General features: G+C 27.3%; 1 protein-coding gene across 6 annotated transcripts in view; it reads left to right on the forward strand.

Annotated features, from left to right (window-relative positions):
• The window catches only part of Rdl (Resistant to dieldrin), a 236832-nt gene that overhangs the window by 99628 nt on the left and 119097 nt on the right, over positions 1-18107 (forward strand). For all 6 annotated transcript variants that reach the window (XM_011497464.1, XM_011497468.1, XM_011497465.1 and 3 more), the window contains exon 3: positions 11394-11461. In XM_011497464.1, coding sequence (XP_011495766.1) covers positions 11394-11461 — 68 coding nt within the window. The remainder of the gene's footprint in view (positions 1-11393; positions 11462-18107) is intronic.

Below are 18107 nucleotides of genomic sequence, written 5' to 3' on the forward strand. Positions count from 1 at the left end.
TTTTTTTGTTGCGATGCTTTATGTCGGACGAGAGGCTCGGAAGTGCCAAATGAGATGAAGAAATTTATTGGATCTCGACAGAACGAAGATTTCATTTTATACGATTTTATGCTACGTTAAATTTTAATAATTACTGTGCATTCATGGCGATTTGATTACTAAGACATTCGGACAATTAATTTATTGCACAGCCTTTCATTTAATAAAAAAAAAAAAAAAAAAAAAAAAAAAAAAAATGTATGATATAAATATCTTTTTTCAATGAATTCGACTACACATATCGATATCTCCTTTATCGATTAGGTTTCCAAATTTAAGACTCGCGCAGTAGTAATTTTAGTTACTCAACTCTCAGATAAGCACTAAGTAATCATATTACAACTTATAATTTATCGCTTATATAAATCATAATTTCAGCATTCAAAATTAAATACTCATTACTATTTTAACAACTACTCACATAAGCGTCTACTAATACAAGTGAACTTCATTGATAATAATTGTATAAATGTGTAATATTTACAAATACATTTTTAATTAATAGAAGGTATTAATTTTAAGAAAAATTTATAGTATATGAATATACCTTATTAAATGAGGAAAAAATCAATATTGAAAAAAATACATAATCGTTAAAACGACCTATCAATTACTTTATGTATTTAATATAGTTACCATTTTTAATAATTTAAAGACTCCAAATCTATTTTAACAAATGTAGTTTCTTTATTATGCAATATAAAATTTACTAATAATCACTATAAGCTGAGTGACGGCGAACTTGATTTTAAAATTTAATAGAAAATCAACAATACCGTGTACTTTAAGGCACGAAATATTTTTAATAATTTTCACAAATTTTTTGTTTAATTTGTTTGATAGTAATTATTTAAAAATTCAGAATCCACTGCATTTTTATATTTAAAATTTAATATAGTTAATAGGATAGCTTTTTACATCGTTAATTAAAAATATTCTCACCAAAGAGCAGAAAGTCGTAATAACTGAAGTTAATATATAAGAAAAAAAAAAAATAAGAATAATAATAAAAATTGACGTATGTTAAAAAGTGTAAAATATTGACTCATAATAACTGCTTTAGAGGAAGTGAAAATTAAAATAGTACGTAAAATTTCCCAGATGGTCGACCATTACCGTAATAACCCAATTAAAAGCGATTGTTGCCGATTCGAAACAATCTACGACTTGAGGTCACACCACAATCATTCAGAGCGCATTTGCTTACTTGAGTGAGCAAGAAAATTCGTTAAGAAGATAAGGTAAAGAGGAGTGAGAGAGGTGAGAGAGAGGATATGGCGCGAAATAGCACCGGCGACGCTGATCCGCGCCGACTTGTGTATCCCACGAAGACAAGAATCGCCGTACCGGTGACCCGAGCTGTCTGAATTTCGGGACTGGTGTCGGCGTGCGTCGCCGGTGCCCGAAGCTCTTGAGCGCCGCCGGCAGCTAACGCGGGCGGGGCTGGGGTTTGGTAAAACTCGGATCGATGCTGGGACGCCCGTTGCCAGGGGTTACCGTTAAAAGCATCCCCGGGCCCCGGCGTTATACATCCCACTCTCTTCCTCTACTCTTCTCTATTCTATTTTCTGTGTATCTCTCTCTCTCTCTCTCTCTCTCTCTCTCTGGGTGCGCGCGCGCGCGCGCGCGTGTTCATGTATGTGTGTGGGTATTTCCATGCGTGGGTGCGCGCGCGCGTGTTCATGTATGTGTGTGGGTATTTCCATGCGTACCCCCGCCCAATGATTATATATTTATATAGCATTATCGTTGCCGGTGCGGACGTGGTGCGACGTAGAATGAGAGTTGCCGGATGTGCCGGTGAGGTAAGATGCTTCGTTAGCTACAAACGTCATTTAGTATTGCACAGTTTTGACCATCGCTTATCTATCTCAAATTAGAGATAACCATGATGTACGATTAGATTTCGACAAGCCTTAATATCAAATCTCTCCCACCCCATTATCGGTCATGCTTTATGGGTTGAGTTGCAGACCATCGATGTAGCCCACTTCAACAACCTTGTGCAAACACAATTTCACGTCTATCTAATCGACGTTCTCTCATACTAAATCGCCAGATATTATCTAATATAATAATAAGATCTTCTTCATAGACTCGTGCTTATTTTATTATTTCTTCTGGATATGAATATTAATTTTTAAACCATTGCTTATAGATTTTACATAAAGTCATATTCGTTTGAATTATGGAAATATATTAAATATTCCTCGTTTACCACTTTTCATAAATAATTCTTTTTTTATGTTCTAAACAATACGTTTATATATATATATATATATATATATATATATATATTTTTTTTTAATAAAATTTTTTATCGCAATTAGAAATATCTAGAAAATATACTCTATTCCTTTTAGTAACAATCTCTAGCTTTAAATTATAGGAGTTTGTTTCTTCAATATTCCATAACCTGCAGTCTAATCCACTGAAATCCATTAATTTACACACTTCTACTTTAACATGAAATCGGTCAAAAAATAACTCCGCTTATACAGGTGTTCAATGCAAATACGTATCGGACACGCAAATATATATATACATGCACATTTGATAAAATATATCCTTGTGAAATTATGGCTTACATATAGGCATGCACGTGTAAACTTTTAACCGAAGCAAGTAAAGTACTATAAGAGTTGCCTAAGGATGCTATTTCGGTCATGGACGAGCTGCGAATTTCGAATCCTGAATTAATGCTCCTCTGGTGTTCGAGACCCGTTGTACTACTCATACCACCACCACCACCACCACCACCACCTCCCATCAATATATTCAGACTCCAGTTAGTTCATGCATATAACGTTAATATTAAACGTTACTTCGTCGTGTCTCGAGACAATGCTGTTGTCACTTGTTCATTTTTTTTTATTAAAACACAAAGTTCTTTATATGTGATATTCACCGTATACCCCCTCCTACGCCACTTTCCCCTACTCCGAGCTATCTTCTAAGAGACCCTTTTTACGACACATATTGCAATTTTTTAAAATTACTTTTTAGTGTAATTAAAATAGATTTGAAAAATTGCTATTTTTAAGTAATGGTGAATTACGTGACATATATGCAAAGTAATTAAATTAAATAAATTGAAAACTTTAAACGACATATTGCAATTCTAAATAGAAACATATTTATATAAATGAGAGTACAAATTTAAGTTTTAGGACTTTTTAATTATTCACGAATGAACTACATTAATAAAAATGCTCTTCATTGGCTTAATTTAATTTTAAATAATTTAATTTTCTATATTTCTGTATGTAATTTCAATGAACTTGGAACTATAAATTATTATAAATATCGAATAAAAATGCACTTTGTAGTGAATTATAGAAACATATTTCTATAAACAGTGTTACTTAAATTATATTTTATTAAACATTTAAAATAAATTCATATAAATAACTCACTTAATTTAATTAAAAAGAATTTTGTTTCTAGAGTTCAAAATCCCTAGAAAAAACAGTACTTAAATAGATATTCTTTTTTTCTTTTACAAAATAAAACTTTCTTGCTGCGTACTTTTTACTAAAATTTACATGTAATATGCTAAGACTTGCTTTACTTGATATTCCATTCAAATCAAAATCTCTTTTCTTTAATACTTTGTAATATTACACGTTTATAATATGCATACATGTAAGTAAGTATTACAAAATACTACAATTACAATACCATTGTTATGAATGTCTCTAATATTTTACGTACAACAGCTGCGAATACATTTTATCAAAAAAGATAAAATGCACTAGTCATAGGAATTGTGACGATTATATAAAAGGCGCTAAACAATAGGAGAGCTTCGCAATCACCGAATCATCAATAAATAATCACAGAAAGTCGTTTCGGGGTTAAGGACATATTATTCCGTCATGTTACTCTTGTATAAGTACAATGAAGTACTTATTTTTTTATTCTATAGAATTGGAATTAATCGATTCTCGTGTGTACTTCTGTCAATTGTAAGTGCATTATCACTAGTCTTTTGCAAATAAGCAACGGTCTATCGTTTAGTTAACATAATTAATTAACTTTATATAGGTGAACTACTGGAAATTTGAAGATTTCTTTCAATATAAATGATAATAAATTATTTTACTTTTTTACACTCATAATGAACATATAGATAGGGAAATAATATATGGTTTCATTATATTCTTCTAATGTACAAATTTGATTTCAGCGGATAATATAACAGGAATATTGATACAAACTTATTGTACGATAAAAAATATTATGATATTGAGAATAATTATAATAATAATTATCCTTATATTAATATCTGTAAGAGAAATAAATGATCAAATGATCATACAAATTGCATGCATTATAATAATAAATTATCCAACAATAAATATTCCAAATTCAATATGAATGTCTAAAAGAAAAGAAAAATGGAGAATCGACATAATTAAAATACATAGTTAAATGTAGAAAGACGAAACATTATATAGACTTTATTGTCTATATTTTCTAAGTCAAATATATTTCAATTTATTGAACTTAAATTTTTCAATATCCGTTCGATAAAAAATAAGATAGTACGATCCTCAAAATTCAACTTATGGTAATGACGCTGATGAAGCGCTCTTTATAAAATCTCTTTGGAAGTTATAACCCTCACTAAGTTAAATTCAAGTGTCCCATATAAATTTCTAAAGATAAGATTCTCTCTGATCCGGCTTTCCACTCAAAAGCAGTTACCACGACGGCTATATAAGTAAATTCCATATAATATCAAAGGTCCCACCACGTATCCTGGCTCACCCATATTGCCACATTAGTGAACATTACGAGATGGCGGGAACGCGCGAATCGTCACTCGATCGGACTCGGACTCACTTAACGCAGCGACAATGTGTGTATAAATACCGGCAGAAACGCCTGATGGCCGATCGATAGCAAAAGTTCCATGATCCAGTAGTGGAAAAGATAGTGATGATAGCGGTGACGACGGTAGAAAAGAAGGAAAAACGGCAAACTAGACCCAGGATCTCCTAATCGCCAAAGAAAATTCTTGAGAGAGTGAACTGAGAGTGTAAACTTCGATAAATTGAAATATATCTGTGATGTTGGTATCGGCAGGGAGGGGGGCAAACAGAGTTAAGCGTTGCCTTGACACTCAAGGGAGATTCGGAAGAGTAACACGTGCTACCCCCGAGCGCCACTTGTTTGTTTTCTTTTAATCATAAATTACTGCCGATAAATTCTGTTTTATTGGAATTTGTAATTCAATCGTGCTATTAATGTATATGTGTGCAATATTACAATTGCTTCATCTAATGAAATCACTCCCACTGAGGAGTATAAAACCTCGCTGATTTATCAACATTTGACGCCAAGTACGTTTTGACACTTTCGTTATTAAATTTTTTATTATTATAGAGCCTAACGTGCACAGTTCTGTGCATGAAAAATTTTTAATAATAAAAATTTGAATATATTTTAATGGTTCGTAAAATTTAGGATCTAAAGTACTATGATTAATATTTAAGTTTTTATAATATTTTTGTACAAAAACGTGGACATTTTTTTTCCTTCAATAATTTAAAAAAAAAAAAATAGGATTTAATAAATTTAAACGATTTCAATAATATGTGTATTTTTATAATTATTTTACATAAAAGATTTTTTAATATAAAATTATATAATAAAGTTGAACAATTAGTGTATGGGAAATTTATTTAATTCTTAATTAAAAAGTAATCATTCTAATTAATATTAATAATAAAAGGCTTACTATTCAATTTTAAAAGGCAAATTAAAATTTATGTTAGGAATACCGTTGATAATAACTTTTTTAATAGTAAGACGTATTTTATTAAAGAGTTTATTAATATGCTTATATATGGTCACTAATATTATTTCAACAAATACTAATCTTCTACGTCATTTAATATTTTTTGGAAACTATTCGAATATTGATGTTATTTTAATGATAATCAAATTATAAAAAAAAAAAAAAAAAAACATCAATAAAAGGGGTACATACGAAGTAAAAAACGGACGTATAATAAATATGCATAAATTAAAATCATTAATTCTTGTTAGGTACACATGAGTACGCGTTTCTAGAAAATAAAAACAAATCTATTTAAATTCTAAAACGTATTTATAAATATGAATTCTGTTTTCTTATTATGTATGCATAAAACATTAAAGAAAAAGCTTTTATTCAAAGATTGTAATAAAATAAAATTCATTTTTTTTTTAAACTAATTGTATAAGTAATATAGTTGTCGTAAAATTTGCAAATTATGAGAAGAAAACTTAAACATATTAAAAGATTTAATTAGCTACAAATATAAAAAATATCATAAGTTTAAATAAACCAGTCGACGTAAAAGTAAATCAAATCTTGAATAATTAGTTTATAAAATAGCCTATTTGTCAAGGAAATTAGTTTTTGTTGGCTGCATTAACTGAGTTAAATCATAGTACAATAAAAAATAAATATATAAAAATAATATTAAGATGTGGATTTTCTAAATATAATACTCCACTAAATAGTTTCGTATCTAGTATATTTTTATCTTTATTTGTAAATTTATTACTAAATATTAAACGTCCATTATAACGAACTTCAAATTTACTATTTACATTAAAACCATACACACAAAAGATTGTTAATCACATTTTTAACGGAGTTTACAACTCGAGTTTAACATTTTTTTACTTTAAAAACTCATATAATAAACTATCAATATAAGCTTCCTAGATTTTTAAAAATATTTAAGAAACAGAATGCGGTACAATTAAAAGTCGAAAATAAAAAGCGTATGTAGAACCAAATTTCAAAGGAAATTATAGTAGTGATTAAAAAATATATGTGTTGAATTTTGAACTTACAGAATTTATCTTAATTTATTTACTAAATCCCATGCAAAATCTGCTTAACAGAGATTTAACTAAATAATGCATAAATGTATACCAGATTTTACAAGTCGTATTTTCGCTTGTATTCTTTACATTACCAGTATAACAAACTATAAAGAATAATTAAAATTTTATTTTATTTATAAACAAAACAGTACAGTATTAATAAATTATTACCCATTTTAAAACAATTTAAATTAATAAAAATCGGTGTTTAAATGCTATTACGAACATCTTATACAGCTTTTACCATTAAAGATATATCAGTGTTTACAGAAATGAAGTCAAGTAATCTTTAATTTTACCATTGGTATTTTAAAATTTCTTAACGATATAAATCACTAAAAAATTGTACGTAGTATCAAATAATAATCATAATATTTATTAAAAAATTAATAATAAATAATAAACCATGACTGTTATAGGGTAATATAATAAGAGATAATATGATTTGCAAAAGATTTCCTAGAAGTCAAGGGAAGCAAATGTTTATACATTAGATTTCATAAATGTAAAAGTAGCGAATGGAAGGAGCCGAGCTTTTATTCTCCGAGGCATCTTTTATCATGATAAACCTCAATGCATGGCGAAAACCACAAGGACATAATCTGTCAATTACAAAATAATTTAATATTCATTCAACCTTGAATTTTGTGTATCTCTATTTATTAATATATAGTCTTCATAATTAATCAGCAAGAGATAAGCATATTTTGTTAATAATATCAATTCAATTATACACTATGAAACATCGATTTCATTTTAACAGACTTAATTAGAAATTATTGGAAATTAGAAAGTATTTCGAAACTCATCAATGCATACGTTACAAAAATAACCAGATCAAATGAATAAAATATACATTATTTATAGTAAGATTTAAGTTTTATTTTTTAATATATTATAAATCAATTAATAGGAAAAATGTAAAACTAGCTTTATGGGGCAATTTTATAAAAATGTTATGTAATATGCCACTCAGCGATAAAGTAATATTATATTTTTTTAATTTGGATAATATAATAACTAATAGTATACAAACTAAGAATTAAAAATTTAAAAAACAATATTTTCTAAATCAACCATCTAAAACATTTTATATAAAAATTATCAAATTTGACAGATTCTTTCAATTACATAATAATTTTTATTCAATTATTAGAAATAGTTTTTAATCGAATAAGTTTACATAAAATATTATAATATGCAACTTTATCTTCACTTGTCTAAAAAGTGAAATTCTTTTAAAATAACGAATACTGAAGGAAAAATGAAATATTATATATAACCAATAATAGAAAACATGCATATCATTTGCAATAAATCTATTAATATTCTTTAAATGTATATATAATTAAAAAACACCTTAAGGAAAAAACACAGGCATAGGCAAGAATAGACTTTTAACATAAGAGAAAACTATATATTGTATTTCGATTCAGAAAATAGATTTTAATCATTTTAAATTTAATATAAAATATAATTTAACTAAAAAAAAATAAAGATAGGCTTAAAATATAATGGATTTCAACGATTTGTTATAAATTTAACTGTAAAATTAGTCGTTAGAAAATTAATCTTTCTAAAATGTAAATTATTCTTTCTTGATAATATCCATTCAAATTTCATAAGCTAACATTGATAATATATTAATGTTTATATGAAAATCTGTACGAAATACAGCTTGATCTAAGCCTCCCTCAACTTGATATAATAATTCTACATACATGTATCATGTATGTTATCTCAAAACCTTAATAACGTATTTCTGTATTAGTCATATCGATATTCATACAAAAGTTTATATTCTATAAAATGTAATTTATAATATAAGATTCAATAGTGTTAATTTAGAATTGAAATTATACTTTTTTACGGAATAAATTTATATTTCAACAAATATGTGCCTTGAATAAAATTTTATATGCAAATTAATAAAATTAATACATAAATTAATACATAAATAAAATTAATACAAAATTTATTCAAATCGCATTTAATATATGAAATAATTTCTTTTACAATTCGTAAAATATACATCATTAATTGTGCAACCCAAATTATACTTCGTTTCGAAAAACAATATTAACTAATAAATCACAACTGACATGCATCGAACAGATATGTAAATAATTTTTAATAATTTTATAACAAATTGTCAGTTTTCTTTTAAATAGTTCATTTGTGATACCATATAACTTTGAAAACAATACTATAATTCATATGAATTTGTACAATTATAAAAGAAAAAATTGAGTCGAATGGAAAAAATATCAACGTCTTTAAAATAAAATAAGAACAGTAAATAGTGAGATATAAAGATATATATATATATATATTCTCTCTCTCTCTCTCTCTCTCTCTCTCTTTCTATATATATATATTTTTTCTCTGTCACCGTGTTTTGACACTAACAACACATAGAAAGATTTTTTTGTGTTCTTGTATTTATTCGCATATTAATCTATACTTGTATTTATGGAGATAAAGAGAGAAAGGTGAAATGAGAATAGTTGAGTATGAGAAAGTGAGATGGAGATAAACAGGGAGACAAAATAGGTAGATAGAAGCTCTTGTTTATGGTTCAAGTTTATCGTACAACGTAGCTGACGCCGGAACACCGAGTCCATTTGTCTATATACTAATCATATCTACATCCTTAGTTTAATACAAATGCAAACATATGTGTAAACAAAAATTTAATTATTCATGTGCGGATTCATATAGCAATAGGTACATAGGCATTCACGCGTTTAAACATATTATAATGATTTTTTCCGTATACGATCTTTAATTCATTTCGACAATTCAATAATATTTTTATAACTATTCAGTTAACTTTATATGAATAATTATAACCATATTTATAGAAACCAATTTATTTTACTTACAACGGTTCATGGTACAATACATCGCCTATGCAGTAGGCAACTTGTCAATAAAATTTACAAAAATTATAATTTCAATTGTTTATTTTTGTTTTTGTTTCTTTGTTATCTTTTGTTATTTTTATTGTAATTTTTGATTTTTTAATTATCGTCTTATTAAAACGTTATGTCGTTTTCATATATTTACATTATGTGTTTCAACATTTTATATTTTTTAGAAGTGAATAAATTATAAAAAATTTCAATCCCAGATATTTTTTATATGTTTTATAAATTTTGAACATCTAACTATTCATGTATTATTAATGTTTTATCAAGCAATTAGAGACAAATTATTCTTCTACTACTCATTCTTTTTCTAACATATTTTCTCTCTCGATTGATCAACTAGCATTTACTCTCGTTACTACTAACGCACTCTCCCTTTCTCACACCGACCCCTCCATCACATACACATACACAAATGCGTATGTGATATACAAGCGCGTATACTTACACACGCGCGCACAGAGAGAGAGAGAGAGAGAGAGAGAGAGAGAGAGACACATATGTTTAACGGCGCTTTCAGTTAGACAATAGAAACTTGAACATTCGAAGGGTATTGCTCGATGAGCCGATTTAATTTGCCGTTTTAGTCTACAATGAGTTCAACTACTGGAACTCTCTATTGCGAGGTAAAATATTTTTGATGCTCAATACAGTTATTAATTCCTCGCTATAAAAACAAATTATTTATATTTTATTTTTAGGTTATGGAATTCATCAAAGCCATATAAAAAATGTATGATGCTAGTAAATATTTGTATTATAATTTCAATAATTTTTCATATCTATACTATTAGCGTTTCAACTTATTCATAAAAATATAGATATCATATTCAATCAGTCTAAAATAAAAAAAAAAATATTGATATTTATAGTTCCAGCAGGAAAAAAATTAAAATGGAAAAGCAAATATAATACAATTTGCTGAAATAAATTTCGCAAACCAACAATATATAACGTATTTGATAAGCTTTCATGGATCTATTTTATAATAAAACCTATATATATGTATATGTATATTATTACAAAATTATGAAAAATTAAAGAAAACTAACTACATATAAAGGAAATGAAATATAATTGTAATATTGAATTTAGAATTCAATATATCATTTTTCAAGAATGAAAATAATTTTGACTGTTTTCACTTGTATTAGACAGATAAATTGTAATTATTGTCATCCAAATGAAGTAAAAAAATAGACAAAATACATCCGTTTATTTATTAAATATAACTGTATATATTTTATGTATATACTGGATAGCAAAATATACCAAGGAAATGACATGTATTTACGGCAAAATGAAAAAAAAAGTAATATATATGATGATATAGAAACATGATGTATGGAAAATAGGTAATGGAGTGTTACAAAAGCTTTTATCAGCATTGTATAATTAGTAGTTAAAGTAAACAAAATAAAGATACTAAGTAACTCAATGACGTAATCGTTCTGTAAGAAAACATTGAACACAAAAATTTACAATCAAAATCGACCAACATGGTCGACTCAGTGAACATAAAACCTTCAATTTCAGGTCCTCCCGTCGAGGTGGGCGTCACCATGTACGTCTTGAGTATCAGCTCCTTATCAGAAGTCAAAATGGTACTATTACTTAGGTCTTACGAAGTCATTCCTCTAAAAAATATATATATTTTTTTCACGTAGCTTATAATTTTATAAGAACAAACTGATATATAAAATTGATGTTTTTAAACGTATCGATTTAAACGCTCGACCAACGAATAATACGACCAATCCAGCACCATTTCAAAGATTAAAAATATAATTACAATTTACAACGCATTCTAATTAAATTGATGAAAAATTGACAAAATCCCAAAATGTGAATAAGTTTGCCATAACTATTTTTGCAAGATATGTGTTAATTGCCTACTCACCAACTGATAAAATTATTATAACGTTTCGATATCTCATATTCTTCGAATTTCGAAGAACAATGACAGTTTAAATAATATCAGTTTAAAATCTGAAAATTTATTAAATATTATCATAGAAATTGGAAGGATGTTTAAATAAAAAAAAAACTTTATATTAATAAAACGATATTAATCTTTATTCTAAGCAGTTCTCTCATTTGGTGAGTAGCTCGCACATAAATCGTGATCCACTCTTAATTATGAATATATGAAAAGCTTATTCTCAACATCACATACAAATGAAGTCTAAAAACTATAGTTTTTTTGTCTCAAAGGGCGATTAAAAAGTTTTCTAGCGAATGAGTCCTAATGTACACAACCACATCTAAGCACTGAAAGTTTTTTCTTTTTCTCTTACACAAGACTTATATGTTTTCCACCTTTTCTCCCTTAGCAGATTTATTTTTCTTTGTTGTATTATAACTCACACAAATTCATTATATTTATGTAGTGTCTCGAACTCGAGACATAGTAATTGTTATGCTACGTGATAAACTACCTGAAAAACTAATATTATCTGCGCTCGTACAATTATACTTTTTCTCACGTGCATATTTTCAAGTAGACGACCGATATAACAAGGAACAAAAACTTTACACGAAATATCATTTCACAAAAATCTAATTCCACGAAAAAAATTAAACATTTATAGTAAAATCAAATGTATAAAGATTGTAAAATATTTACAATTTATACAATGTCCTAATACATTAAATATATGTTATGTGAATTTCACTAAAGTTACGAAAACAAGTTCAACGGTGTGATAATTAAGATACTTAAAAATTCATAATATATTATTTTATATAATTATATATTATTATGTATAATTCCTTATTGTATGTTTTGTAATGGTAAAATAAATAATTTTTTATAATAACGTTCTCTTATATAAAATAGCCATACGTAATTAATATAATAATTGTAAAAATGTATAATTTGTATATTACGCTACAAAATATACTTAGTTTGTATTTGCTTAATATTTATCACGTTCTATAAAAATTAAGTTAATGTAAATATAAAAAATCATTATTATAGTTTGATTAGATAAATTATTGCAATTACTGTAAATGATTGTACATGAAGTGTACAAGGATGTTTTATTTAAAAATAGTTTTATTTAAAAAAAGAACAATTATTCTCAAATTGTATAAAATGCACGATAAAAATCCCTCATTCATCAGTGAAATGCATTAAATAATAAATCGATGTGACTTTAACTGAACAAATTAATAATCATGAAGAAATATGTAATTTACTTTATGAATTTAAGTATAAGTAATATAATTCAGTGAACGAGTAGTGAGTATATTTTATGGGTATGCCTTGTGCTAGAACATATTGCATAATCCTAAATCAATACAATAATTAAACAATATGTTTTATGTTTACTAAATGATTAAAATTTTATTGTAAAAATACAATAAAGTACGCAAGTACATTTTCTCGTTTCAGTCTTGTTTAGCCTAAATTTTATATACGTACATGTCGTTGCTAAACAATTTTTTATTACACTAAATTTTCCTTTTTCCTCTTCTTTCCGTAAGAATAAATTGTCGGAGATCGAATGCTTTTTCAATGCGAGCAAAAAAAAAAAAAAAAAAAAAAGGAAAAGATAGTCTCCAAGTCCAACCGCTCCGTTTTTTCAATTCCTCGAGTAATCAATCAAAGCTGCGTAAAAAGCCAAGTGAAAAATAAGATGAAAGAAGAGTAAGAAAGGACGATCGAAAGGGCGGTGAAGATAACATGAAATAAGAGGAATAAGGAAAAGAAGCAACGCAAAGAAATCAAGCGCCGCCCAAACGTTTTGTCTCCAGCGCTTAATTACTCGAAAGCGCGACGCGACGGTCCGGCAAATCCTTGACTGCCATACTGGCGAAAGGTAAAATTCGTCCTCGGGGAGACGACGTCAGGATCGCGAAAGCAGTAGCTCGCATTGTTATAGGAACTCACGCGATACGGATTTCCAGGCTTTGCGCCCGCGCTAGTTTTATGGAAAAAGTACATTCAAAGGGGATTTCTGGTGGAACGATTAAGCAAAACTTTTGGCAACGCGCAAAACGAAGGGAAATATTTAGATAAACTTTAGACAAAGAGTTCTTTTCTTAATTTATGTTTACTGTTAAATTAAATAAATGCAAACTCCATATGAATTAGAAATACAAACATAATTTAAGATATCTTACCACATAAATATCTCGATTGTTAATTGTAAATGGTATGTGTGATTTCGAATGCAAACGTTGAAATAAACAGTAACTTTCAATTAACTTGTACGAATAATAATTAAACCAAATTGTGCATAAATTACATTAGAGTTGAACACAATGACAAAATATTGTTTCAGCAATACAATAATAAAATTTTTAAAATTTTAATTTTTGAATGCTTGATGTTATTAACACAATACGAAGTTTTACCACACAATTTTAATATCATTTTCTATATTGTAATCTTCTATATATATATATATATATATATATATATATATATATATATATATATATATGTATCACGCATGCATAGTTAATTATTATAATAATTTGAATGCACAAATTGACTTCAAACTTCAAACTCAAAGACCATGTTTAAATAAGTGAATTATATTTCAGTGAAATAAAATTAATAAACAAGTCTCTTTGATAAGTAATAGTTTACAAGAATATATAATTAACTTCACTTATTAACTTACCATGACATTAAATAAAATTATTATATTGCATCAGATTTCTAAAACTGTATTGAAACATTCTCTTTTTTATTCATGTAGTGAAAAATTAATATTTTTATAATTCAATAAAATTAAGCTAATTATATAATAAGCCATTATTGTTTGTATTTTAATTTGGTTTTTAGGGAATAATTGAAAAGAAAAACCATAATTTCAATGATTTTTATACTTAAATTTTACACTTAAATATTACAAATGGATAATGCTGTTTATTTTTAGTTTAGTAAAAAAAAATTCATACCCATACCATCTGAATAGGATCGTATTAAATAAATTTCTAATGTGTTGACAATAAAATCAAATTTTCCGTAATGATATAACAAATTTGAAACTTCTCGAGTTAAATTAAAATTATTTGATTTTACTATAAATGAATATTACACTTGATCTAAAATCAAATTGAATAACCAACAAGAGCAAATGTTATTTGCATATTAAATATAAAATTTTTAGACAAACGAAAAAATAATAAAATCTGAATAAGGGTATCTAAATCCATGAATTTGTATAATGAAGCATAAATGAATTTTTCATATAATTGAAACGAAAACTGAAAGAGAAAAAAACATTAGCATAACTAAAGCGTAACAATTGTTTATCTTCTGTTATTATATGCATACACAAAATACGATTTTTATACTTATTCTGGTTATACCCTTATCCAGTTCTATATAGCTCATAATATCTCTTTTTGAGCTTATTTTTTCAATATGGCACGCTTTTCATTGGTATATATATATATATATATATATATATATATATATATATGTATCAATTTATCTTTCTCTCTCCGTCTACTCTCTACTCTCTTTGACTATTCTTCAATAACATATAGAAATGCAAACATACATGCGATACGGTTCTGACAAGGGAAGCATAACTGTAAAAAAATGTGCACCAATTTCCATAATACAATCGTTAATTTGGAAATCATATGTCGTGCAGCATCTACATACAAAGCATCTACATACATAAATAACTATATATTCCTTTAATATGCATGCTAATGTTTTTATTATTTATGTATTACAATGACGTGTTTCAAAAGGTTTGTGCAACTCAGGATTCACAAATGAGAAGACAGTAATACGCTAATTTCACCAGCAATGTATTATCATATTTTTACAATATTTCGCAATTGCTAAAGACTCAATTCGATATGAATTATATTTAAAATATATTTACAATTTAAATATTCTAGGATATAAAATGACGAAGTAAAATTTTTATATAAGTAATATTCCGGAAAGCCTTATTTACTTGCTACAGTATTTTTTGTTGATTATCAAATAACCTTCTGCTGCTACATTAAATTATCCATTTAGCGAGTTGATAAATTATGAATATTCAATATCGATAAATATATAAGTATTCCAATACTAATACTCATTTTCCTTTGAACATAGTGAGATTGGCCAAGTTTTGCAGCGTAATATCAGCGCACGTGTTGACATTAATATGTGCCAACGGTAATCGGGAAATCCACTGATTCGTCTTCGCTGTAAGAGTAATTTTTCATACTTACCGTAGTTTTCGGGCATATACATTAACTTCAATATTAGTTTGAGTAAGTAGTGGAGCACTACGGTACAGCGGCCTTAAGCAAAGCTTGTCAGGACTGTTAACATCTCATCGTATGTTTGCTCGACTACTACACTTCCTCATGTAATTCATGCTCTATCCGGTCGGTCATTTCTATTATTAAAAAAAAAGGGCATTTTTAATCCTCCTAATTAAGCTCATTCGCACACATATACACACGGCCACCATAATTTTCTGTTACGGGGTGGGGGCCATTATTCATCGGTTTTCCTTTCTAAGCCTAAGAGCAAATTTAATTCAAATTGTATAACGGATTAAAAATTCGGAATTCAGAGAAACTATTAAAAATAACTTTATTTTATAGGATTTATTATGTTCCAAATGTTTTTTATAAATTTTATTTTTCATAAAAATTAATTAATAATTAATTAATGTAATTTATTATTAAAAATATTAAAAACTCATGTAACAAAAATGAATGAATGTTTACTAATTTAGGCCTCGATATTTACAATTGTTTTATAGAATTGATTTTATTTACAATTATACACATCGATATTCGCTGTTGTAATTCACACAATGAAAATATAAATCCTAATGACAATTTCTTAAACACGAAAGCATAACATATGCTATATAGAGTAGTACTGTGACATTTACTAAAGCCCTTTAATAAATATAGGGATTTTTTATTAATTAGTATTTTGTAAACAATCATACATATAATTATTGATAAAGGTAATTATAACTAAAATTTATCTGCTAATAACCATTTAATTCGTTCTCTAAAATAATTATCAAAGTGATTTTTGTGTAATAGTCAGTTTCATTCTATTTGTAGGGAAAAGAAGATTTTCATAAGCTATTCAAATTTACCGATGACTCTACTTGTTGAAAAAGATCTTTACGATGTGATGTTGCGAGAAATGAGTTTACAGTATAAAGGAGAAGCATTGATTCTTAAGAATTACTAATACTAACACTTCGTACAGGTTGCTTTTAACTATGCTGTTTGCTCTATACTAAAACGAATCAATTACATAAATGTACGTTTAAAGCATTGGTGCTGCATACAATAATAGAGGATGAACATCGAATTTCCAATTTATTTTAATGTCATTCAGTGGTTGTTAATACACGACGATTAGTTTATCTATCGGATTAAAAAATAGGAGTATATTAATTAAATAATTGTGAAATGTTTTCATTCTTCAATTCAAATATTTAATTGAATATCTTAAAAGCTGTTCGCATAATACCCACACGCGCGCACGCGCGCACACACATACACGCGCACACGCACACGCACACACACACACGCGCGCGCGCGCGCGCGCACAGAGAGACACATGTTGGAAAATACATTCATCAATATAAGTTTTAGGTCTTTAAACATCACACATTAATAAATTATTTCTGTGTACGATGTAATTTTCCCAATAGTTGCTAGCTGCTGTAACATGCCGCGGCTGCTAAAATGGGCTGCACGTTGCTATTACTGATAAGTTGATTGCTGACGTATATTATTGACGTGAGGAGAAAGGATTTTCGCATGCGAAGAATAAAATTCATGCAACTATTGAAGTCTCAAAATGAATACCTTTAAAAATAAAATGTTACAAATGATTCGAATCATCAGAAACAATTATATTAAATGTAATAAATAAGAGAGTACTTATTTCTTACTGCCTTATCGATATATCAATACATCTTAACGATATAAAATATTAATTTTTATTGCAATTAAGTCTACGTTAAAAATGCCAATCACATGCAGTAGTGTATTTGCAAACAGTAGATAAATCTTTCTTTTAATGTATCTATAATGAAAGTCGAAACAACCTTACGCCATTAATTAACGTACTTTCTCGTAGCCATGGGTCATTGTGATTATATAAAATTCACGGTAGCATTCCTGTTCAAAGATACATATAAATATTATTAATCGTTGATCTATATGTTTGCAAATAGGCTTTCTTTTAATTTAAAAACAAAAACAAAACAAAAAAAAACCTTTTAGTATTTAGTATTTATT

This window comes from Ceratosolen solmsi, unplaced genomic scaffold (assembly GCF_000503995.2).
Source record: "Ceratosolen solmsi marchali unplaced genomic scaffold, CerSol_1.0 scaffold47, whole genome shotgun sequence".
Lineage (NCBI taxonomy): Eukaryota > Metazoa > Arthropoda > Insecta > Hymenoptera > Agaonidae > Ceratosolen > Ceratosolen solmsi.